Genomic DNA, 27,228 nt, shown 5'->3' with positions numbered 1-27,228 from the left:
TTCAACACATCTACAGTACACGTAAATCAAGGATAGAAAGCACACTGTTCATGCTCCTGCAGCTGCCGGTCTTCAAACACACTCCTTCCTCCTGTTCCACATGGTTCTCATGATATTACACACGGTGTCATCACAGTCACTGGCACAGTCCATTAAAAACACGCGATCAAGATAATTGAAAATAAATACAACTCACGTCAGTCTATAAAAAAGGCCGATTTTTTTATTAGACAGCTGTATGATTTGGAAATGAAAATGGAAATTTTCCATCTCTTCTCCCCAGCTGCATAATCAACATGTACATTGCAACTTTATCTAATGCATAAATGGTGAGTGTGTGAAGCCCCATATGGTGGATGAGGTCAAGAAGGCCAACACACTCTCCAGCAGTGCTCGATCCAGATAGACAGCACCACAGCATCGAGCTTAAAGCTTGTAAACAATAATGAAATGAACACGCTTTCCCATTTACCTCAAGTGTGATCAATAACCAAAGACATGTCTGGTATCTAAAATTTTCTCTGAGGCTAATAATATCACGTAAAAAAGTTTACTGCTATTAGTATAACAATGCGTGTTACTCATGACACATCTTTTAATTTCTTACTCTGCATGTTTTTTCTTTTCTCTCTTTAAAAAAAAAAAAAAAAATAGAGACTCTTTCTTGTTCCATAAAGTTGATTTGGTTTCCAGTGGCCAATCAAATTGAGCCTGCATGACCCTGAAGCTTACAAAAGTTTATAAAAGACACATTATGAGCTATGAGTCGAGCCTGAGGTGCTCTTTAATAATCAGTGGACTGGAAAACGCTGTCTAAATTCTATGAAGTTACTAAAGAGTTTCATTGATGAATGAAGCAGAAAGGTCTGTTATCTAAGATCGTCTAATTGGCTCTTTCTGTGAAGTAGGTTGTTTGTGGTTTATTTTCTAGTTTCTTTAGGGAATGTAAAGAATAATAGAAATCAAGCTTGTATGAGAATAGAAACTTATCTTGGCTGATGGACTAGACTTTGGTGAGGAGGTGGGGTTTAGGGAAAGTGTGTAAATTTCATTGTTTCCTTTTCTTTAACAAAAAATATTTGTTTGTTTTTTTAAACAGTGTCTTTATATCTAACATTTGCTTTACAATTAAAAAGTGGTAATCTAAGAACAAAACTGAAACATAATTGTAACTATTATATTGATGTATGTAAATAATTCATATAATGAGAATATCCATCCCATAACTATCCCATCCCATCCATCCCACACCCCATATACAGTCATATAAACACAGAAAAACAAATTAAACGTGGAGTTAACTTGCTAGCTAAAATGCAGGTGTATGGCTATATTTTGTCTCCACATGACTTAAGACTTTCACACATGATGTCACTACAGTTATTGCCACATAACCAGTTAATAGGACACTAATTTGAAATTATAAAGATTTTAATCATTTAAAAATCAACAAGACCTTTGATGCAAAATGGACCAGTTTTGACCTTCTTGCCCCAGCCCATGGACCCCTAAACGTCCCTTTTGGTCACAGTTTGAAAAGCACCATATTCATTCCTTCTTTCTTCTGCAGTCCATCCCACCTCCCTGTGGACTTTTCTACCTCTCATTTTATCCTGAGATCTCCTCATCCTCCAGTTTATACTGGACTCATATCCATGTCTAACTTTATTTATTTCTCTTTCACATATTACTACATCACATCATCTGCAGTGTCCCAGGACTTTAATGATGGGGCGAGGTTTAGCGGCTGATAGAAAACAGATCGTCTCTCCCTAATAACAATACACAATGTTTTTTCTCTTCAATCATGTGTCACATGTGTTGCTTACGCCCATCTTGGTGACACCTGCATGTACATCATTCAAGCTCTCTCGATGCACGTGGAGTCCGGAGCATCAGGGCAGCGGCAGGTGAAGCCGCCTGGCCGCGGCAGACATAAGTGTGAGCATCCACCATTATTGCTTGAGCAGTAGTTTCTTTCAGCTGCCAGAAAAGTGCAATCATGGAATTAACACATGTATGGACTAGGCAGGTCAAAAACAGTGTCACATTATTATGTAAGGAGTACAACACGACAAGATGCGCTGTTATAATAACCAATAGTTGTGTTATAAAGGGATGTGTTGTTATTTAACAAAAGAAAATTCCTAACAATGTTGATTTAACATTTACAAACTAAGACTAATTACAAGCAAATACTATATAAAAGTCTTTCATGAATAAATTACAAATCATCATCATTGAAAAACTGCTGATTTATAAGAGGACACTGGGTGGTACAGTAATCATGCCTCTGCTTTTTGACATATATTTTGAATTTATTTTTATGATGCTTCATAAAACAGCAGAATTGGATCAGTGTTTGGAGAAAAATACACTTTTTGGCCTTGAGAATCGGTGTCTGCTTAATAAAAACTGAAAGATCCGTACCTTGAGGGCATTGCGGGTACGAGGTGGTGATGCCGTACAGGCGCGATCTCTTCTGAGGCAGGAACTCATCCAGCTCTTTCCCTGCTACATGGTCCACAGACACCACAGCTTGCCTAGAAAGGCAACATAGACACACACAAACATTCAGCCATGACCATATAAAGCAGCTTTAACTGAGCAGTCGAGGTGGAGGGACACTGATCCGGGGGTTAAAGGTCAAGTGAAGCAGCACATTCCAGTGCGAGCAAACAGAATTCCAGTGAGGTCGGCACTGACATGAGAGCCACCATTCAGAGTCCGAATGTTTCCTTTGTCCGGCGCAGTCATTCCAGTGAAACAGCACATTATCACTGGACATCTAATAAGGATAATATGCTTTAAGAAAAATAAGAAAGAACAACAACATCTATTGATTCTGAAAATTCTCTTCTGAAAAATGTCAATCAGACATACAGTAAGTGCATAATTGCATAATTAAAGGATGTTGTAGCTTAGTGGGTAAGGTGTTGGAGTACAGATCGGAAGGTGCCGAGTTCAAACCCCATGTTCACCAAGCTGCCACTGCTGGGCAAGGCCCCAAACCCTCAACTGTTTAGTTGTATAAAATGAGATAAAAATGTATGTCGCTCTGGTTAAGGGTGTCTACTAAATGCTGTAAACATAGTAATGCTTCAGCTCCAGCCTTGCGCTGACAGCTGTAGTAAGTTTAACATTTAAATGCTTTTGAGTATTCAGTGTTTGGCAACATGCACTTTTATTGTACAGTTACAGAAAAGGCTCCATCACACCACTGTGCCGTTGATTATTTCTCTTGATTATTAACAGTATCTCCCATTTTGTTTATGTTTTACTTATTACCACTATAACACATTCTTTTTGCTCATATTCCACAGACATACCTGGCTCTCAATAAAATGGAATCAACTAATGATCAATGTGTCTAAGAAAAAAAAGATTTTTTGTGCATCTGTACCTTCTCCAGTCGGTATAGTACAGGTTTCTTCCATAGGAGACAATGTCAAAGGGGTACTGCAGTCCCTCCACCACCTTTCTCCTCACCCGAGTGTACGGGTTAATGCACTCCACCTTACGGGTCCCTGCAACATACACACTCAAATTATTCCCAGTCATTTTTCTCAAGGTTAATGTCTGGTAAAAAAATAAATTAAAAATAGAACGAAATCACCAACCTGCATCTGCCCAGCACAGCTGTCTGGTATGAGGATCAAAGGACAGTCCATTTGGGAGTTCTAGATCATCTTTCACAAGCACAGTCCTGTCTGTACCGTCCATGTTGGACATCTCAATCTTAGGGCTGTCTCTATTCCAGTCTGCCCAGTATAGATGTCTGTGAGAAGGAATGATAAAGAGATATGAAACAAGAGATAATGCTTTGGTCATTCACTTTGTTCACACAGCATATGTTTCAGATTTTACAGGCATTTGAACTCGGTGCCTACCCATTGACCGGGTCAGCGATGATGGCCCTAGGGTTTACGAGGTCAGTGTCAAAGAGCACACGCCGATGCTGTCCGTCTAGTGTAGACACCTCGATCCGGTCATGAGTGGAATCTGTCCAGTACATGTTTCGAGACAGGTGGTCGATCGCTAGTCCTTCAGGACTTCCTAAATCTGTTAACATGAAAAGACCGAACATATCTTCAGAGGAATCTATAGCTGCCATACCAACTTATTAAAACACTTGATTTGAAATATGAACTGTCTGCAAATAAATCTATATGAAGCCAAAGAGATCTCTTATTGGTCACATATACACTATAGCACAGTGGTATTTGTTTCTTCACATATCCCTGCTTGTTAGTGGATAAGGGACTTGCTGAGGCATGAACCCAAAATAACTGCCAAGATTTGGATCATATATGGATCATATATATCCATAGTTACCATATTTGCAACAAGACCACTAAGAAAAAAGGGAAAGCGCAATTAAAGCTTAAATGTCTCCATGGTAGAGAATATGTATTTGTAATTTACCAGCGAGGGCAGGGTCGTTGCTGTAAATATCACGTTTCTGGAAGGAATTTGAGTGAATTTGTTTTTTACAAACAACCTTTTTTACTCTTCTGAGTTAAATGTGAATAAATCAGTGACCTTTTGTGATGACGGCCGTGGGCTGGCCTCCCTGGACGCTGGCTCTGCTGATGGATGGCTGTGTGATATCACTCCAGTACACCATCTTGTCCATGCAGTCATACGCCACAGCGATCACCACTGTATCCTGCAGAACACATCAGTATCACAAGCTTCATTAGCCTTATTACTTCAAAACACACATTCAGTTAGTCTACTACATTTGTTATGAGGGGTTAATTATGTAATATGAGATTGTTTCTCTATCTTCAGATTAACAAAATTAAATAAACCCTGGCCTGCATGGCTATTGTGAGGTGACCACAGAATAGCTAGTCTGTGTGAAAGGAACTTAAGTTATTCCAGAGTGGGTGTTAGAAATTCACTGCCATTTTGGTCAACCAAAACGGTCAAGACAAAATCGGCCAAAAGATTCAGCCTGGCGGTTATAGATATACCAAGAACTATTGAGGTTTCTGTTTTAAACTTGGTTTTATAAAACCAAAACCAATAAAGAATGTGTGTTGCAGTAATGGAGACAAGATTTGTACAGGAAGTGAGGAACTGAAGAGAAATGGATAAGCAATACCCAGAATGTGGCCAGTTCCACTGCTGGGGTGTCATTAATTTTGTGTATAAGACATTTCAACACAGGTGTAATATCCTTCCCAGCAATCTAGATGCGTGTTTCAGGTGACTAAATTAAAAGCATAATTTTTGGCTTAATCTGGTCTCTAACATTTTGCCATGTTCAACCTTTTAGATCAGCAGTAAGTGTACTCATATTTGAAATATTAAAATAAAATATAACATAATATAAAATTTTAATAAATGTCACACATTGAAAAAGAAGTTACATCATCCGAATTTCCTGAAGCTCTACGAAATAAAAAGTACATTTATTTTAATTGTGATATTGAGATAATGACTGATGAGGTGACATTAAAAATAAAACCCTGGGTGACCCCCAGCATTTTAAGTAAATCATTAGACCTTAACAACTTGAATGATCATGTGCCAATGTTCAGGTCATAAAAAAATGACTGTTGCTGGAGACGTGTTAACACACTTTTAATTGATTGAATGTTGAAAAATTCTTGAAAATTATGATCATTTCTGGTTCAGAGCACATACACAGACATAGATCATGTAATTCCTAGACTCCTTTTCTGCCTGTAAGTTGAATTGAAATTGTAATGAACGATATCGTGTTTTCTCTTCCTGCAAGCCGACCCCACACCCTTCTATTGAAAGACAAGCCTCGTGTGTTTCCTTAAAGGAAAAGAAGCAAGGCTGAGTGGGTTCTGCTTCAACATGGGGCGGAAAAAATAGAAACTTAAAGGAAGAAACTTATGGAGTGTTTGTGAGTGGCCATAAAGTGTGTAACCTGAGCCTGTGATTTAATAAGAGGTGGGAATGTCACACATGACCACCAGTTATTCATTTAGCACAAATGATTTAAATGATATATGAGTTTACGGTGTATCTATGACACAATTCCAATGACTCAAAGTGTCTTTACACATCATTCAACGACTGAAGTGCAATATTATTAATATTCAATATCCAAGTGAATTATAAGCAGTCATGTTCTTGTTTAGGTTCTTGACAGCCACAAACTTAACCTGTATCCATAAATATACAAATTAATTAATTTTAATACTTATTGACTTGTTTACTAATTTCTATCCAGTTCACTTTGTCATCCAGTGTCATCCAGTTCATACTGACAATTAAGTTCTATACATTTCTCTTTCCAGTTTACACTTTATACAATGTGCAATATGTTTCTAACTACATTTATGTGCAATCCTGTATATGTTTACAGTGTAGTCCCTTTATTTATTCTTAATTCTTCTGTTTAAACATCTTCATGTAAATTGCATGAGCACTATGTTCAAAATGTCCTCGTTGCTGTCCGCGAGTTGACACGGAACTCTGTTGTATTGTATACGATGACAATAAAGTATCTCTTTACCTTCATTTGTAGCCACATATAAAAAATAACCACTATGTTGACGTTCATGCTCAAAGATTCTTTGCGCACTTATGATGTCGTTTGCTCAGATTTGATCTATGTAGCTTTCCAGTTCACAATTATAATAAGCGATCCAAATCTGCCTTTAATTTAAACATCCCCTGAAATGACCAAAATGCAGCTGCACTTCAATTGTTTTTTTTTTTAACACAATTCAATTTCAGAAATTTCCAAAATATCAAGGAAACCACCAATTTCTACATCCTCCATTGCTGCTTTTCTCTACAAGCACAGGTGATGGAGACAGCACACTTAAATGTGCATGTAAATGAGAAAAACTCCCATTCAGTGCTGTTCTCGTTCATGTCACATGAATATCTCATCAGCTATGTGTCTAATCTAGGATTTCAAAAGCTTCTTGTTTGTGGCAACACAATCCTGAAGAAAAAAACTGATTTGCCACACTATGGCAGAAAACTGGATTTCTGTCACTTCAGGAAACCCCAATAAATTCTTAAAGCTGTTGAAACTCACTGGCAGATGCAGCATCGTCTTAGTCTCCTCTTTGTTCATTTTGCTGCCATCCAGTGGAATGTGATCAATTTTGCCATTCTGGGCAAACAAAAGATTAGCTCCTGGGGGTGGTGGTCTGACATCTGGCCTGGTGGTGGGGCCAACGGGTACATGACCAGTACCTAGATGCAGGAAACAAGATAATGAACGTAATGGATGACAAAAGCAGCACTGTGTTACAAATTCTCAAAAAAATCTTAAATTTAAATCCTGTACAAGTGCTTTGCTACTTTTCCCCCAGAAACGAAGCATGGCAGTAATACAAGCTCTTTTCTACTGACAAGGTGTCATAAGCATATATAATATTATACATATTATCTGGGATGTGGTAGCTCAGTGGTTAAGGTGTTGGGCTACTGATCGGAAGGTCATGGGTTCGAGCTGCCACTGCTGAGCCCCTGAGCAAGGCCCTTAACCCTCAGTTGTAAGTCGCTCTGGATATGGGTGTCTGCTAAATGCCATAAATGTAAATATTATCTATATCAAATATGCGTTTGTGTCTAAAATATAACCTAAACAGATTTTCGAAAAATACACTTGCACACTGAGGATATGGAACAAAAAGTCAGTGGCCTGACTTTTACAACTGAGCATGAAACCAGAAGTTCTTGATAGTGTGTGTGTTTTTCCCCATGTCTATGCTCACATGTGGGTCTGCTTCCTGGTCCAGTTCGGGTTCCAGCAATCTCCTGGCCACTGGGATACACACACCAGCACTGACCGATGCTGTCGTGGCACTGCATGGGCGTATACTCTCCATTGTGGTCACATGTGGGGATGTACTGGCCCACAGATGGGCGTGGCCAGATGAAGGAATATCCACCGGAAGACGATGCTTCCAAGGCTGTCTCTCTATGTTGCTCACATTCAGTCTTCTCACGCACTAAAACATACACACATGAAAATTCTTTACTATAGGGTGCTTTAAAGAAATAAACAAGCAAAGGGAAAATGGTGAGCAGACACAGTGAAAGACTTAGTCACGCAGATGAGTAAGTTTATTGAGAGAACTGTGTAGAGGCTATGAAATAGTTGCCCGATTACACCCTACATTCTGTGGTACACCACGAACCAATCCCAACACAACCATTTTCCTAACAGTCTGCATCCTACTCCTCACAGTTTACAAAAAACAGCAATATGTGGAAAATCAACAAGGGTAAGAAGAAATACTGTACATGCATAAGACCTGATTAAATACACAGACTTCAGCACAGCAACACCAGACTGAACACAAAAAGGAAAACAGAAAAGAATAAATGTCTCTTGCACAAAGAGTTAGAAATAAAAACAAAATAAAACAAAACAAGAAAACCGCAAGGTAATTCTCAAGGCGACATTGTGGAAATACCATCACTGTAAAAAAACAAGTCTCGGAGCTGAGATATGTGTCAGAACATAGCAACAATTACACTAGTTTTATTTGTGATTTAAATCAAAATCACCCATGATATTAAAATGGGTGATAAAAATTGGATTTTAGGAGTTATGTAATGTTCATAGTATGAATCGGTTACACTATAGAGATCACTTGCCGGGGCAAACATCAATCACACCATTAAAAATCCTTTCTTGTACAATAAGAGATGGTGCGGCCAACAAGCAGTGTAGTAAGGCATGGTGAAGCATTTCGTTCTTGAAAAGCAACAACTGCTGATTGTTTTTTAGTACAGAGAAAGCATTTTTTACATTTTATGCCTTTTGGCAGAAGCCCTTATCCAGAGTGACTAACATTTTCTCATTTATACAACTGAGCAGTTCTGCGTTAAGGGCCTTGGTCGAGGGCCCAACACTGGTAGCCTGGCATTGCTTAGAGTTGAAGTCATGACCTTCCAGTCAGTATAACACTGAGCAACTGCTGCCTTAGGGAGTGTTTTGATCATCGAATGTATGGTTTGTGTTACATTTTGCATTTTCCTTGATAAACCATTTTGTTTTGGAACAGCTTCTTCTCCATCGTGTACTTGTATACAACTAATAAACCCCAAAATTTCAATTTTAACATCTTCAGGTATTAAATTTTTTGTTAAACGATTCAGTCAATTTTTATAATTTGACTAATTTGATAATAATTTTGACACCATTTCAATCTTCAATGAAGACGTATAGAGCTGTGAAGTCGCTCAGACTTATTCGGGCTTCTTCAGAAGTGTGTATTTTGTTGGTTCGCAGCAAAGCGTCAGAGTTAAACTTCCGCTGGGTGTACACATATCATCATAAAAGATAAACTAATACTATGAGCAAGTCTAAAAGTGGGCTGACAGGTCAACGGTCATGATATTGGTAAACATCTCAATTCCAGGAGGACAAGACACAATGGGTCATTTTCCAGAACAGCTGCACATAGCTGTTCATAACAGTGCCAACAATTTTGTATTCCTCTGTGAGAACCGGTGGAAAATCACTGAAACGGCAAAAAAAAAAAAATTGTCATCAACTGATGATACTTACAGTGACCCAGAAACACAGTTAGAGGAAACCAACTGAAAATAATTCCAGACCAGTAAAGAAGCAGGAAAGCAGGCTATATTCCCTCCAGGCTTTGGTGTGGTCTCGTTTTTCCAGATGCACAGAGCCTCATTATTTCCGGATGTTTATCCATGATGTTATCGGTATAAATGAATTGTAACTGTACACTCTTATCCTTACCCTGTAAATTCCTGTTTGGGTTTTTGCATTAGAAGTTCCTACCGGAAATCTGAGAGAAGTACAATTTCTGATTTTTCTGGCTCTTTAAGCTCTCTCTAGCTCGCTCGCTCGCTCGCTTGCTCTCGACACACAGACACACCTTTCCTACCTGAATCAGCTGTGCATCTGAAGCCATCACCGTGGAAACCAGCGTTGCACTGACAGATAAAAGAGCCCTGTGTGTTGATACAGACAGCGTCTCTATGGCAACTTGAAGTTTGGCACTCGTCAATATCTGAAAAACACCGTGCGAGAAAATAAGGGAAATTAAAGGCTGTATAAACAATGTGCAAGTTTCCAGATGCAAACACTTCACTGCAGCATCGCATTTATTTCCTGGTCAATTGAAACGCCACATGCATTGCAAAGACATTTACAAAGACATCTAACCCTAGAGAACATCTGTTAAAACATCCTTGAGCTCGAATTGCATTCCCAAGGGCTTACACAGGAATTTCATTCTGTAACACAGTTTGTGTAAACCATGAAGACTCTGCTCATAGAGTTGTGATTTCACCATGAATGTGAGACGATTTCATGTCCAAAAGCAGTTTTACTACAGCGATGAGTACAGAAACGAGGAAAGGGGGATGTGGAGAGAGAGAAAAAAGCACAGCTGTGGGGCCTGAGGTTGGAGCATTTCCTTTCCCACTGGAGCTTGGATGCATACCATATAAAGCCCTGATGCCTTCAGGACCATGTATAACTGCACTGATAGGCACACAGATTAGTGAAAGGATTTGCTACAAATTAAAAAGGACAGTCTACAAATGTCCACTACTAACAACTGCTTTCATTTAATATTTATTCTAAGCATTATTTTTTCTAGCTCTATTCACTGCACCCTGCTTAACACAGCAATGCCAAGTTCTTGTGTATAATACAGTAAATAGTCACTCTTGTGGATCCAAGACACAGTGCTGTGTGTCTGTATTGCAGGAAGGCAACACAGGAACTGCTAGTATCTGCCATTCTTACATATACTCAGAGATTTTCAGCTCCATTCCACTCGAATGAATTCTCTGATAATGATAACTCAATATCAATTGTTCAATTTTGACTGTATTAACATAGTGCCTTTGACGATGTACATCGTCTCCAAGAGTAAAAACTGAGAGCTTTTCAGCAAAAAAAAAGACCTGAGTGCAAAACTGACCTGGTTCATCCTGAAAACCTTTTTGTTTTATAACATTTAAGATGAATTTAACTACATACCCACTTGTTCTTGCTTATTTCTATTGCAGAGAGCATGATTCATTACCTAAAATTATGTGTCCTTTTTATCAGCCAGTTGTTGTGTAAAACTTTGTACCAAGCACACATATTGCACACAGCTGTTGCATATTGCAAGCAGACACCCTACCCTGGCACGCTCTGCCATCTCCTGTAAAGCCAGGCAGACAGGAGCAGATGTACTCAGATCTGCCAGTGTAGGTGCAGAGGGCGCGTTCAGTGATGTCACAGTTGTGTGTCCCCCTCTGACAGTGATCGATGTCGTGGTGCACTTCTACAAAGGAAAAAACACAGACCCGCTGTTGAGACAGGAATGAGCAAGCTACTTCCTGTCTAGCTTATTTAAGCATCTAGCAGATTTCCTGTAGTTGTTTGTAAAATGAGAAAATGCACACACACACACACACACACACACACACACACACACACACACACACACACACACACACACACACACACACACACACACACACTCACAGAGTAACATAAACTATTTGCTGCACTTACGGACGCAGGTGCGGCCATCGGCGCCGAACTGGAAGCCGTCTATACACTCGCATCGGAAAGTCCCAGGATGATTATTACAGACTGTGTGAGCACCACAGTTCTGTGGGGTCTCTGCACATTCATCGATATCTAAGAGATAAGGAAGATTAAGGGTAACTATTATAAGTGGAACACTGTTTTAAATTCCCCTAACAAAAATACAATCCATTTGCAATAACAATTTGGTGGTAATTTAGATTTTAATATGACAAATATGTAGTTAGAAGACAGCTAGTCTGTAAACAAATACCGGCCCAGTTTTATGAACAATATTCTGTCATCTCTGAGATTAAGATAAACATGTGTGAAGGCTGAAATAACAGAAGTCCTGTTTTTCTAGCCATCTATTTGTTTTTGTCACAGTTAGCTTGTAAGGTAATTTATGAAGGACACAAGGGGAGGAAAATAAAAGGGAGGAAAAAGTTCAAATGGAAAAAACACATGCTATGATAAAAATCAGCTTTTCATGTTCCAACAACCTCCTTCACCCTGGAGTCCAGGAAACACAGAGCACCGAGTCGGTCATGGCCACACTGAACTGACCTCATTCTGGGCATCAATTCCTACATTCACAATGATGTATACATATATGTATATTTTTATGAAAGGCTGATGGTTCCAATAGATCATTCATGTGTATTTCAGAAAGGACATAGCAGGAATAAAAAAAAAGCTCAGGATTAAATCAGCGATCGAGGAACTGCATCAGACCAGTCGAATCATGCATTGTGCTGAGAAACCAGAGAACAAGATTTAAAAAACCTCATAAAATACTTAGACATAAAAGCTTGTGACTGATAGTTATATACTGATAGTTGTTAGTTACAGTTATTCCTGGAAACCAAAGACAGCAGAAAGGTGTCAGGTTCTAACTCTGCTCTTAAGATATTAAACAAAACGATTCAAATATTTTGAACACATTTATCCAACTGGATACGAACATGTAATAAATTATTCACAGGAGCATTTACACAAGAAGAAAATTCTATGATTTCTAAAAAATATTGTCACTTCAAGTCCAAAAATGTGTAAATAAACTAAATAAAACCTTTTACCGCTCAACTATCATTATATACAGCTTTATTTATAATACTGAGATACAAAGTTTTTCTGAATAAATTAAGACGTAAATCAAGTTTCTGTGCTATATCCAATGGTGTTGTTCGACCACCAGTGAGAGGTTCCTGTGAAATGATTTCCTAATGACATAGATTACAGTAAATCAGTCTGAAAATTAAATAGACTTTAATATTCACTGGACATTATCATTTACATTACTTAAAACATGAATGCTGATTGTAACAACAGTTGAAGCAAAAATATCTTGAACATCTTCTTCATTCATAAGCCCCACCCCTCACTGTGCCCCCCCCCCGTGCCCCACCCCTCACTGTGCCCCTCCTACCTAAACTTTCTCTGTGAAAACATTGACCGCAAGTCAGATGATAATTTATAATACGACATTGTAGTGAGGCCTGAGGAAGATGAACTCTTTATCACTGTGTTAATGTGCAGTATATAGAATTTGTGTTTAGTTGAATGAAAACATCAAGTTTTCCAATCCTAATATTTTTTGGCAGATTGGATAACGATAGTGTTAGCTTGTTATCTGCTAAAAGAATTGTCTGCTTATGTCTTTTAATTTGGCCACACAAACAATGAGATTTATCCTTTGTTGAAAATCCTTAACAATTGTGATCCTAATCAATGAAAGCTATTTGAAGTGTTTTTTTTTAGGGGGTTATTTAATTCCCTCAAGGAATAGCATGTAAATCACGGCAGGACTGAGGAAAGAATGGATGGATGGATGGATGGATGGATGGATGGATGGATGAAATGAAGAAAACATGATGGATAGATGGATGAACAGATGGATGGGTGGAAGGAAGGAAGAATGGAAGGAAGATAACAAGCAAGCAAACAGGAAGGAAAGAAAAAGTTAATTTATAAGTCACCAAAATTGGAAAAATTCTTCCTGGATCGGACCTCCCTGCAAATGTAGACATACTTTTGTACAATTCTTTGGGTGCGTACCCCACTGCTGATCAGACTCTAAAAATACTCCAGCTGTGTTTACTATAAATACATCTAAACCCAGACATACTGTAGCATCAAGAGCTATTTTTATGGATGGATGCTGTTGCCAGTAGATTTGGTACGAATCTGGACACACAAAGAATCTAATAATAGCAACGTTAAATGTCAGTGTGACCCTGAACTGAGAAAGCAGTTAGCGAAGGAGAATGAATGAACCACAAACAAACAAGCAGAATATTTTTAACTTGATGCTAGTTACTTTTCCATTATCCGTTGACAGCTGTGTACTCTGTATACTCTAGTTTTTTAGCCATCATCACCGTCCCATCATGTTCAGGCGACATGATTTTCACGTGACATAGCTGATTTAAATTCAGCATTAGATGCTGACTTGAGCCAGAAATTATTGTTAAATGTTTGTACATGGACCCCTTTTACACTATATTCTAAATAAGCTCATGTAATGAACAACACAAACCCGATGGTTTTGTTGTATTTATAAATGACAGTGATTTTTAGGAAAGCCAGAATGCTTGTTGGTTATATGTTAGATGTTAAATGTTATGTCATGAAACTCACCGTAGCATGTGCGTCCGTCACCTCTGAAGCCGGAAGCGCACTCGCATGTGAACTGGTTTCCCTCTCCAGGATGGCAGGCTGCATTGGTGTCACATCCATGTCTTCCAGTATAACACGGGTTCTGCTGTGGGGTTCCACCTGAAAATAAAGTGCATCTATGTTTTAAGCCAATCTGAAGCTCAAGATCAGTGCCGTCTCTGCCGACGTGACTATATAAACTATTAGAAAGCAGTAATGTGATTAATTCCACAACATTTTGCTCGTCTTGGATCGATCCTTTAATCCATGTTAATCTTAATGGAAATATTGTAGAACTTTCAATAAGGTAAGATCACCAGCCTTAAAGCATTTTTACTGATTGTGATTGAGGGTTCTGTATTGCTGTTATTCCTGTGAGAAGTTAATGGCTGCCTGCTGCATAGATGTGAGAGTACGGCTGGGCAATATTTGTATTAGTTGCCATAGAAAATGCTATTTTTTCATGACTTTTGGACAGAGTAAAGAGGGACATGAAAATTGAAGCTTTGGAAACTGATGTGTTTCAGCAAGTATTCAAATGGCTTTGTGTTATGTAGGAAAGCAAAAATGGATCATCACAACAATAAAAGCTGATGAAACTAAGAAAGATTCAACAAAGATCACCAAGATGCAGCAATGTTAGTAAACTAAAACTGAACATATGTAAACTTTACATTTTACAATATATTTAAAATTTTCCCCAAAAATGTTTCAAATTTGCCCAAATTATTTTTCATTTCTGACATTTAGACATTTCTGACACCCTTATACAGAGTGACCTAAATTTTATTTTAATTTATACAACTGAGCAATTGAGGGTTAAGAGCCTTGCTCAGAGGCCCAGCAGTGGCAGTTTGGTGGACCTGGGAATTGAACTCATTACCGTCCAATCTGTAGTCAAGTGGTCCAACACCTTAACCACTGAGCTACCACATCCCTTTTCGCCATCTGAGGAGCAAATACTTTTATAAAATATGTTTTGTTTCTATTTTAAATGGCATTCCAGATCGCTTTGCAAATGCACAACACCTAAAAATAAATAAGCTAAATAAACAGCAACATTGTTGATTGAATGAAAGTGATGTATTTCTTTCAGGGCTGCATTTAATAAAGTAACTCTGACAAGTACATGTTCTAGGTTGCATAAAGTTAATTGAGTGATTTTAGGTGGCAGTCAGTTATACTAGTTCTAGCTGTCATTATATCAGCTAAATAAACAAGAAAAACAAAGTAATATGATAAAAGTTAAACAACAAATAAATAAAAGACACACACTTAAGGATGGTCCTAAAACACAGCCATGTGTACAGCAGCTTTGTATTAAGTTACAAATTAAGGAAATAGCAGAAAATATCCTAATTAGAGCATTTAAGATCACATTTTTGTTATACTTTTCATAAAACTTGCGGGAGTTAATCTTTAATTCTTACTTTCCACAACATCAATATGAGCAAATGGCAAGTAAAACTCCTTGTTTTTATCGTCACATCCTCCTCGACATCAGCACTGACACTGAATGCTCTATTGTATGTTATTTGATGAATAATTTATCCACTTCTGCATTACCCACAGAAACTAAACCACTTATTGACATTCATTTATTTCTGGTTGAAGTACCATTTTCACTCTGAAGACATTACTCACATCACAGCCTCAAACTGCTGTTTAAGCATCACAAGGCTAGCAGACTCCCTGGTGCTGAGAGCAGACATGTCGCTGGGCTGAGAGACAGCTGCTCATTAGCGTTTGAAGTGAGATCTCGGCCTGACAGGAAGCACTTCACAGATATTTGTCCTTCTCTAGCTGTAAACTCCAGCTGAGCTAGGTCTGTTTACATAACCTGCCATGCACCCAGAAACCAACCCCTATAGTGTCTTGAGCTCACCCGCCTACACACACACACACACACACACACACCTCAAACCCAGATATATCCAATACTTACAAATGTCTTGCATTCCTACAGACTTGCAATGATAAACAATCGATATACTTATGGAAAATGTCTGATAAGCCGGTGGGCTCCACCAGCTTATCGGTGTACTGGTAAAAAGGGTTAATATATATCTAATATACATTATTTTGACAAACAGCCAAAGTTGCTTAATGAAGATTAATACTCCAAAATACAACTTACTAGCAATGATCAATTCAATTCAATTCAAGTTTATTTGTATAGCGCTTTTTACAATAGACATTGTCTCAAAGCAGCTTTACAGAACATAAACACAGAGCAGAAGGTAAACATAATTAATGATAAAGGAATTAACGAATAATGATGATCAAACCATGCACTACTGCAATATGAGCATCTTTTCCTCACAGGAAACCTGTTATAATCCTTATCTTCTTTAGAATTAAAAAACATAGCTACTTACTGACAGGGCCGATCTTGTTGCTCATAGCGTAGCGGATGAGCTGGTTGTCCGAGTCGTACATGACGAACACCTGGTCCACACTGAGCTGCTGGCTGGATGGTAAAGAGCGAATGGATTCAGCATGAGGACAGCTTTGGAATGTAATCCTCTGCCTCCACAGGTAGCTCAAGGTTTTGACTGGACCATTAATGGGGGTTACTGTGTATTCCCTTGTGGAGGAGGATACAACCACTGAGGTGTGAAAAGAGCAAGAAAGAGAGGATAAAAACACATTACTTTTTGCATTCTTCAAATTACTGCCATGGAAGTGAGACTATCTGGGCACAAGCTTTAAAAGCCTGACTTACAGTTGCTAGAGTATTGGTAGATCTCGACGTAGGGGTCGATGTGGACAGTGGCACCAGGAGAGACTTCTGGGATCCTGCCCTCCAGCTGAGTACTCACCACTAGGTGGTCATGCTCATCGATTCCTTTGAACTCCTGTTTGATGATAAGTTTCTCTCCGCCTGGCTGAAAAGTCACCTCAGCATGGCGAGTAAAAACTCCTCCTGTGGGCAGAAGGACAAAAGAAGAGGTATAATTTAAAAGGCATGACCCCAGACATGTGCTTTCACTTTGAAGAAACCAGGTTTTGAGAGATGAGGAGACAGATGGATAAAGAATGAAACAGGCACCTTGATCTGGGATATAAACAGTAGTGAGGAATGAAGAGAATTTGAGGCAGTGCCAGTCAGTCTTATCTGCCTTTGTATTAGGAAATGTGTTTGAACAGAATCCATTTAGCATATTTATGCTGTTGAATCTTGGAAAATTGATATATAAACCTCTCATTAGTTCAGTAAAATTAAAAATACTGAAAACATTATGTTTGCAAATTCCATGCCTACGGGGCTGGACAGAAATTACACACACAAAAAACTTGGGCTTAACATAGAACCTAGTGGTGCATCATAACGGTTAATCATGTCCATTATCAATAGCTGAACTCCAACAATACCAAAACAGAAAAAATATGACAGCTTTAAAATCATACCACATAAAATCGTATTCCAAATAATACTCCTGTTAATACATAAGCATGTTTGGATGTAACTATGAAAACATGCATTTTAGGCTGGATGATATTCTATGCTATATTTATACAGGTAAGGGATACAGTAGTGTAGTGTAGATACAGTTTAAATAATCTAATCATGTTATGTATTATTTACTATGAAAAAAATCTGAAACCATTTTTACATGAGCATTAATTTATTGGCTTAGATGTCTCATAGACCCAATTAAAAAGTGTCTTAAAGACTATTTAAAAATCTGCCCAAAAGTTTGAACAGTCTACATAGGCTTATTTACTTCATATGGTTCTCTTACCAATAATGCTGAAGCCGTTCTCATATCCTGGCTGCTCCAGGGCAAAGGCCCACCCTATGATCCCTCCAAGCGAGGCGAGAGGCTGCAGAGAGTGACCGACACTGGCTGGGATGTTGCTGATGGCGACGTAAGCTCGTCCGTCATTCACTACCACATACGAGTGCAAGTCGTTGTTGGAGAACTCGACCGGGGAACTCAAGCTGCCGATGGAGATTCTGCCATTCACTTTCCCGTTCATCCTCTGAGGTTTGCCTGTTGATGGAGCATCAACCTTCTGTCAGTGCGTCTCAAATGGATCTTATTGAATTGAGTAAAAGTAAGGACATGAGCGTACCCTCAGCGACACAATCCTTCCCGTTGCCGTAAAAGCCAGGCCTACAGTGACAGCAGTAACCTGCGTCGTAATCTCGGCAATCTGCAAAACTAGAGCACTTGTGTCTGTTGTTGGCACACCTCTCATAATAAGAAAACACTGCAAAAGAAGAAGGACCAACAAGTTTGTCAAATTTAAAATGTGAAAGACTAAGTATGAATGTTAATGTATTCAGTATACAGCAGGATTGCTAGCATTTAGCAGATCTTACCACTTAATATCTTACCATTAACATTTATTTCTTCACTAGGATCCAAATCTACCACCTGTGGGATGACTGGCCTGGGCCCCCGAGGTATTGGGTAGGCACCATGTGGATTGTTAGCCTGAACAGGCTGGTGGACGTATATTGGTTGAGACTCAGCTCGGCTCAAAGTCTCTTTGAATTTTAGAAATGTTGTTTCTGGTACGTTTGGCTCCTGTGGGATGGTTTCTGGTATGATTATTTCTGGTGGGTTTGTTTTTGTTACATAGGATGTATCCTCTGTGAAGTCATCCCTTCCAGAGTAATTAAGCTCTGGGTTTTCACTAGCTTCCCAGCCAAACACACTCTGTGTTTCTAAAGTTTCTACAGTGGTGACATGGCCAGGTTGAATATCAGTGAAAGCGTAGGAGGAGCCAATCTTGTAAACCCATACACCAGGGGTGCCAGAATTTGTTAATCTGAGGAGGAGGAGAATAATCGTAAGCTCACGTATTTCATGCATCTGACGTTCAGTCTTGTTTTCATCTCAGAATCATGAAACCTCTCAGGATTAACACTTACTCTGTGAGTTGTCTGATGTCAGTGTTCTTGACATTAGAGGGGATGCGATAATAAGGACCTTGTGTAGTCGTGAACCAGCCATGAATCTGACCCCTGCTGAAACCAGCCTCAATGGCCTGACTGTCACCCCCTACAGGAGTGGTGAAGTAATGCATGTCGTCTTTTGGGTAGAGCAGGATAGCAAAGGTGTGCGATTGTGCAGATGCTAAGACAAGCTGGAAAGTGTTTCCCTGCAAAAATAGAAATAAATTTTAGTTATAATTAACTAAATATTTGAATTAAAATTAATTGCATAGCATGAAGAAAGGCATGTAGCCTAATGCATTCTTTTAGAGATGATAAAAGAAAAGTCGAAATTAAGTGTTCAAGGACTTGCTTTTTTAGGAGAACCATCTCCTCGTTCTGGAGCTCCATGAGCTGCTACATTCTCCCAGGTCACAACAAAGGCATGATTTAGCTCATGCTTGCTGTCTTCTGGAAAAGCCTGGCTTATTCGGCCACCAATTTTCTGCAAAAATTCTGTACTGTTGTCCTGCCTGAAGTAGACTTTTCCAACTCCGTCACTTGTGTCCAGATCTCCAAGGAAAGCTGCAATGATGCCAAAGGTAGCGGGCATCTTCCCCAGATACTCTGACTGAGCTCGAGGGTTAGCCACTGAGACAAAGCCATTGGTGTTGACCTGCCAAGGAAATAAAACCTGACTCAGTCAAAACCCCATCTTTAGAATGAGACAAAACAACTGAAGATGAGACAGAATTCAAACACAGCCTTCTGGTATATACTTGACACAATATAGGGAATGAGAGTTATGTACATCACATAAAATGTACATCATTCTTTTCTTTATTCTACCGTTCAGAACAAATGTGCTGAAGAGTTATTTCACTCACCACAGTAATGAAGAACTCTTGAATCTGTTTATCAGATATAACAGTAGTTCTTCTAATCATTCATGCTTTAATTAACTTAAACTTGTATATGTTGGCAAATTACTGTGGTCTAAAGCAAATTAATGCATTATCGGGTAACACCCCTTACTTCATCTGCATCATACCAATATGTCATTCATTATTTTCTCATAACAGTAACATTTATTAGCTTTATTAGTTTAGTAGCAGTAGCTATTATTTAATTTATACGGCTTTAACCTGCCATTTTCTGCAGCATTTTCTGAATGTAAATATAAATATATGACAAAAGATAATGTTTACCATGTGCTTTCTTAAACAAAGAATTGATTTAAGTAACTGCATTGGAAATAATAATAGAAATACTGAAGTTACAAGAGACAGGAATTACAACATTTATACATACAGATTTGGCAACAATGCATTTTAGTATCATGTGTGTATAAATCTTTCACCTATTGTTTTTTTTATGAATAAAATGAGTGTTATTGGTTTTATGACATGAAAATGAGCTTCCATACACATGACTAACAACTGCCTGATTTCCCTATCTACTGCAGTGTAGAGTTAAACTGCATTTACTATAGTACCAACTTTGAGATTTAAACATGGCCTGGTCTATTACACAAGATACTCTGCAAAACTCTCTGCAAAAGCTCTTTTACTCAGGACACTCTGTGATGTCTTTAACAAGATTAAAGCAGAAGATTACATAAAAAAGTGGCCAGTTCATTGGAATGTAACGGATAAACTAATATTACATTAATTTTTTCTGTCAAATAAAAACAGACTCACTGTGAAATGGAGACTGCTAAAGACGTAATGACTCTGGACTTATAGGAGTAAACATGTAGCATAAACATTTGCTTGTATTGAGACAAACACCCACATCCATGAAGCAGAGTTTTATCTGATGCCATAAAACATTCACAGTTGCCTGTGTGTGAACTTAGTGAGAACTACAGGCCTTTTAGGGTGTTTTACAATATCCCTGTTTACATTACTGCCTGTGTGAAATGTGTACAGTGTGTACATACGCTGAGAACACCACAGGGAACTCTGTTAATCTCTGGCATTTCAGTTCATTACTGCAGTTCATTGTACAAAAACATCAAAAAACGTTGAAATGTTTGTTCCTTTAATACATCCCCAGGGATCCACTTACTGCTTATTTTGCTTAATAAATGCATGAATAAAATAATGGGGGGAAAAAAACACAGCTTTGATGGGAAAAAACACAGCAGTGTTGAATCCTTAAATCTGATTGGTCACTAGATGTTGATTTTCTCTCACAGTATTTCAGACTAATATAAATGGATTCAAATAAGCTGTTATTTAACAGAGTAAACGTATATACTTAGATTTTTTGACATTTTCTGTAAGGAGATGTTTATTTATCGTATAAGGAAGTTTTCCACAGTCTGCTCATCCAACATTTTTGACCACCATGAATTGTTTAGGATGGAGAACACTGTGTTTTATCATCAGTTGGTAACAAGTCGCGTATATTTATTTTATTTTAAGTGTATGTAAGTGAATGAAAGTTTATAGAGGTTAGAAAATGATATGTGATTAGAGGAACTAAAGTCTTTTCTTCTTTTATAACATTAAATGTAGCTATAAACACATGTATACATGTCATTCTTTAATGAATAAAATGATCTGGCAAAACGGAGTGGTATAAGAGGAATAAAACATTTCCCAGAAACAACAAGGAGATTTTCACAATACATCATTAATTAATAAAAACTTCTGATTTTTGAGCTACTGCTTGATAATCACAAATACACTGTGTAAAAACCTCCAATTCGGCACACAGTCTTTATTCCAGTTGCAATCTAAAGTGATCCAGATTATAGACTGAAGGCATAATAAACCTTGGAGTGACAGAAGTCTTCTGTCTTCAGGAGGTCTTTCATGTCTATGACATGCCTGAACGACAATGGCAGCTGGAAAAAGACGAGAACATTTGACTTTACAGCCACCTTTAGAGTGGGTCTGGGTCACATGAAAATAATATATGTTAAGAAAGCCCTGTTTAGTGCAATTTTGTGAGAGTGCAAAATAGTGATGCAAGTCATAAGAGAGATACTTATTAAAGGCTAAACACACGTTTAAACGGAACAACAGGAAATATCCTGCTCGGATCAGCTTTGTGACGCAGAACTAAGCTCTGATGGCTGTAATTTAAATCTCACTTTTATATTAACACATTTCCTGTATCAACTCATTCAGTTCAGTAAATTATATAGCAGACGCTTGATGTAATCTATAATTTCATTAATGATTTTCAATGATAATCATTAATAAAAAAAATAAAAGCCTGTATAATAAATATGCAGGGAAATGTGTATTTAACAGTGATGGCAGGAGTGCATTTGGCTTTGAGGTTTCTCTGTAACATAACAGACTACTTTTTTGTGTTATTAACATCAAGACATGACTTTAGCTGCTGTAATGCAAGTGATAATCTGGAGAAAACCTTTTAACTTTCTAATGTTCAACAACTATAAATGTAATTATAAACAGATACTGAAACAGAATGACTCCAAAAACATTCATCAAAAAACCTCAGCTGTAATTAATAGTGGTATAAGAGGAATAAAACACTTTAAAACATGCTGTTAATGGACGATAACGACCTACAGGGTGGTACGTTGACCCTGTTGTTGATAAGCATGTCTTGTCATGTTTTCCCTACATAACCCTCTAAATGCAGTCCTTCCCAATGAGAGGAATTCAACCCCGAGCCATCTAATCAAACCCCCACCCCCTCTGCCCTGTGGGGGAGGTGGACCCATGAACCTGTAGGCCGATATCAAAAGCCAGCTGAAAGGGTCGGGTGCACAGGAACTCGCTAAAGCAACACGACCTCGACCTGAGCAAGCAGAGAACAGCGTTGAGAAAAGAAAGGAGAGGTTTTGTGCTGAGAGAGCACGACTGTGTGAACTGCAGGGGGAAATGAACCCGAGTCAACAAACCACTAACACACAGCAAAGTCTAAACCTTGTGCGTAATTCTCAGTCAATACTTCCCAAAGACATTCGTGCTGCCCATGCAGTTGTAATCACTCTGGCAAATAAATTCCCTACTCATGCAGGTATCATGCAGGTAAGCCTCTTATAGAAGGGATTTAACGTTGGTTTGACTGAACATCTTGACCCCGACCTCGACTACGCAAACATTCTTTGATGAAAGTAAGCACCCCTCAGCTGAACAGGAAGAAGTCCTCAAAGCAAACTAAACAGTGCCCTAAAGAGGGCCGGAAAAGTATAGTGTCACCTTTCTGCCAACAACTAAAACACTTTTATTCAGAAGGAAAGCTCAAATCCTTTAACTTGTTCTAAACTTGTTGATTTTTAAAAATGTCACGAGGCAGCTTTAAATCATAGAAAACGTCAGCAAAACATAAAATAAAGGCAAAACGATAAAAGCCCACTAACAGGAAGTAAAATTAATGACATTTTTAAACACATGAACATTAATCTATAATGGGGCAAAACTAGCTAATGGAAACTAGCAAAGACCAAATCCATCAGGGCAAATGGGGCAAATAAGCTAAAATTTCTAACCACAAACATGGATTGTTGTTATGAATGACTGTTTGCTCTACACACAAGCCTCTATGTACAGTCCAACTCTGAAATAAATCACAAAAACCTTAACAAAATTGCACCACCAATTTTTTTTTCTCTTATAGGAAGGCCTTCCTAAATGAATCTGCTTAATCTGCTTGATCAGTTACTGCTTATGCTGCACAGTCCACATCATTTTGTTCAATGAGAAGACAAAATTTAGCATTTCACCGTCTGGCTTTCCTCTTACCTGGTCACTAGCCAATCTGTGAGCTCATGTATACCAAAGAGGTGAGCAGTTTCACGAGTCCCGGAGAAAAAACATTAGGATTCACTCTTGCAAACTGGTGCAGGGGTGAACAAATCAGTAGCCTGCCCACATGGACCAAGCAGATTTGTGTCCAAGCTATAAGTATTATACAGTAGTTGACTGAGGGACAAGAAGATTTACAACCAGAAAAGAAAGAAATATCTTGCTCATTAACTTAGAAAATAAGAACGTAGCTGTGTATATACTATATATACTTAATGTATACCATACACTATACTTAATGTGACTTGAGATGTTCTTGCTGGAAGAACAATTGTAACTAGTTGGATTCATTAGTGTTCATGGATTGTTTTTTTTTTAGAATCAGGAAAACACAACTAGTGAGGAAACACCACAAAGAAGTCACAGACCTTTTCTGTTAACCTCAAGGGTAAACATATTGAACGATCATAAAGATCCTGAATATATTTTACATGTGATATAACCTAAGACAAGATTCTAACCAAAAACACTGGCCAACAAGTTATTGACTTTTTGCTGAGAGGCAAACACAATGTGCTATATTTAAAAAATCTGTCTCAATACAATAAACATTGTATACGTGTTCATTTCCTGAAGTCTGTTAACGCAGTTAATTAGCTAGCTCGCAATATGTTGCAACGCAACATTCGCTGCAGAGCTGAAAAGAATTAGTGGGATCTGAAATGGACATTTACTGCAGCTGCCATCATGTAGCCCATTAACTTTGTTTACAAATGCCAACCCCAATGAAAATCTGATCCCAGATCAGCATCTTCAATCTTAAATCTCTTAATGAATCAAATATGGATCTTTTTCCTTCATAAACAAAACTCACCACAGATTATGCAATCCATGAACACACCATAAAACCACCAGCAGTTTTATGGGATATTTTATTTACAGGGGTTGTATCAACAAAGTGGGCGAAAAAGGCTAGACTGCCAGAGCAAAGACTCAACAACCCGCTGAATCAGAGGTTAAAAGAGATGTTCTGATAACAAGGATATGACATTGTTTATGTGAAGGATGTAATTGTTACTGTCTGAGGGTCCAATCGAAAAAAGTAAGTAAATGTGAATGAGTTGTGCTTGACTTCCAGCTGAGTTGAGCTGATTCACACAATCAGGTTTTCCACACAGGGGACCAACAAAGGAGACGGATGGGAGCTTGTCTCTGTGTCTTCAGCCCAAACAATAGCAAGGTCACAAAGAGAAAAAGAGATAATTAAGAGAGTGTGGAGAGGGGAGGGAAATGTTCATGTATTCACTCCAGGACAAAACAGAAGAGTAGTTAAAGCATTGTGAAATGCTGAGGGAACAGGGTTGTTCAGATAAGAATCAAACAACAATCAAAAAAATGCGACTGACATACTAAAGCTGTCTTCATTAGGGCTTGTGTGGGAACGAACAAAAAAAAATTCTTTCAAATTATACATTCTGAACTAAATTATTCCTTCAAATGTGAGAACGCAACCAAATAAGTTATCATAATCATCATACCCAGGCCATTAAACCTAATATAAATATTGTAGCAATTTACATTTCCTTTGGTCGTTACTAGAATATAATTGAGCCCAAATTGTATGAAAAAGAAATGCGTTAAAGACTTTTTAATTGGGGGGTTGAACATTTTCGGCACAGGCAACGAACACAAAAAGGGAAGGCTAGGAAGAAAGACCCATCCCATTAAATCCTCACGCTCCAGAACAAACAGCTTCAGTTTAAATTCACAGTAATGACTGTCTTTTGAATGGACTTGCAATGAGAATAAATATTTAGTCCCTTTTTGTTGTTATATTTACATTTTCATAAGAGAAAGAGGGAGCGAGGTGTGTGTGTGTGTGAGTGAGTGTGAGAGAGAGAGACAGAGAGAGAGAGAGAGAGAGAGAGAGAGAGAATTTAATGTTGCACAATGGCGTGCAAGTACGTCATTCTACAAAGTCAAGAGATTGCAGAGGCCTTATGATGCATGTAGTAGACGATATTTGATCCATGAACATCTGGAGCTGAGAACTTCAGAGGAACAAGCAACCTGAAAGATCCTGTATGTGACCACAAAGCACATTCACTCCTTTGATCAATACACATGTGAAAGTATTTAGGAGCAGCAGAATCCTATCTGGTTCTCACTGTTCAACACAGACAGACAAAATAGCTCCAAATGGTGTTTTCTTAATAGTGACACAACAGATCAGCTCATCAGGTCTGTTTAACGAGACCATCTATTCCATAAAGCAGCAAATTTGTGGATAGTTTGGATTTTTTTTTCTTTTGACCAATTACAAGAGCAAACATTTTTAAGGTCCTAATACAGACAAAAGACTCAAATATTGATAGTAAGTATGCGTAACAAATAAAGTCATGTCCTCAGATCCCCCAGCACTCTGACCGCTGAAGCATATATTATAGCCAATGTTTATACGTGCGTGTCCGTGTCTGAGGCCTGGACTCAGAGGCCTCACAGGACCGTAATCAGTCAATCCGTGCCAGTTCTGACCTGGTACATTGGGCCTCTGGCACTGTTGAGATTTTCTAAAAGCTCCTACATACTCACAGCACCAACACAAATTTGGAAAGGATCGATTTATCAAAGTGCACAACATGACCAATGTTCAAGTGTACAAAACATTTGTTTTGGCCCATGTGTAAAAGTTGTGTCAAATGTCACATTCACCCTTTAGTTCTAAACCATCTAGACCTATTATGACTATCTTTTTATTTTCTCTCCTGAATTGACCAGAATTTACCTGCAGAATTGAAAACAGTACAAATACAACAAGAAAATACCACTAATAATACTACTGCTACTACTACTAATATTAATAAAATAAAAATACCAATACTAATAATTAAAAAATAATAAAATTAATAGAAATACAAATACTACTACTACTACTACTACTAATAATAATAATAATAATAATAATAATAATAATAATACATATTAGTGGTCACAGCAGTAAATAGTATAAATACTTTTCTGATTCGAATTTTGTGCTTAATTGCATGTTTAATATTTTTTCCCCCAGAAATATCTAAATCTATATTAAATTATAAGAAAATAATATAAAAAGATGAACAACTTTATTTGAGCAAAAGTGCAATAAAAACAACTCACGTAAACTTTTTTAAACTCCTCATCGAAGAAGTAGACAGTTTGGTCTAAGGGGACTAGTTGAGTCTGGTCGGCTCCGGGCTGCAGAGTCTGATCTCCAAACTGAGCACCGTATTTAAACAGGTCGCTTCGGCTCGCGCAGTGAACCGACACCGAGCCTACGATACAGAGCAGCTTCACTCCGAGCCACACAGCGTGCGCACAGGACGCCATCGCTACAACTCTACACACACGCGCGCACCAACCCGCTTTCCACCTAACGGACTCTGGGACCGGACGAA

The 27,228-nt window shown here is 38.3% G+C and overlaps 1 protein-coding gene across 2 annotated transcripts; it reads right to left on the bottom strand.

Annotated features, from left to right (window-relative positions):
* Positions 1 to 203: 203 nt before the first annotated feature.
* Positions 204 to 27,228, bottom strand: nid1a (nidogen 1a). 2 transcript variants are annotated; one of them, XM_047808340.1, is made up of 20 exons: positions 26,951 to 27,228; positions 19,435 to 19,737; positions 19,059 to 19,288; positions 18,519 to 18,955; positions 18,254 to 18,391; positions 17,920 to 18,171; positions 16,899 to 17,099; positions 16,552 to 16,782; positions 14,156 to 14,293; positions 11,501 to 11,629; positions 11,124 to 11,267; positions 9,870 to 9,995; positions 7,719 to 7,955; positions 7,034 to 7,194; positions 4,543 to 4,669; positions 3,891 to 4,062; positions 3,621 to 3,778; positions 3,404 to 3,527; positions 2,431 to 2,543; positions 204 to 1,983 (listed from the first exon to the last, which is right to left on the bottom strand). In XM_047808340.1, the coding sequence occupies exons 1-20, from the start codon at positions 27,158 to 27,160 to the stop codon at positions 1,862 to 1,864; spliced, it is 3,753 nt and encodes a 1,250-aa protein (XP_047664296.1). In that variant the 5' UTR covers positions 27,161 to 27,228; the 3' UTR covers positions 204 to 1,861. The 2 variants fall into 2 exon arrangements, with proteins under 2 accessions (XP_047664296.1, XP_047664300.1); XM_047808344.1 differs by lacking the exon at positions 26,951 to 27,228 and having other exon boundaries at positions 19,431 to 19,616.

This window comes from Tachysurus fulvidraco, chromosome 2 (genome assembly GCF_022655615.1).
Source record: "Tachysurus fulvidraco isolate hzauxx_2018 chromosome 2, HZAU_PFXX_2.0, whole genome shotgun sequence".
NCBI classification, from domain to species: Eukaryota; Metazoa; Chordata; class Actinopteri; order Siluriformes; family Bagridae; genus Tachysurus; species Tachysurus fulvidraco.
Note: the sequence above shows the minus strand (reverse complement) of the source record. Positions and strands in the feature narration are given on the sequence as shown.

What these genes read in the sequence shown, in the direction of transcription:
- nid1a (XM_047808340.1), bottom strand. Translation starts at nt 27,160, where the DNA reads ATGGCGTCCTGTGCGCACGCTGTGTGGCTCGGAGTGAAGCTGCTCTGT. An exon ending in GAACGGCTTCAGCATTATTG is followed by an intron (nt 17,100 to 17,919) that starts GTAAGAGAACCA and finishes TTCTGCCCACAG; the next exon opens with GAGGAGTTTTTACTCGCCAT. An exon ending in ACCAGGAAGCAGACCCACAT is followed by an intron (nt 7,195 to 7,718) that starts GTGAGCATAGAC and finishes TCCTGCATCTAG; the next exon opens with GTACTGGTCATGTACCCGTT.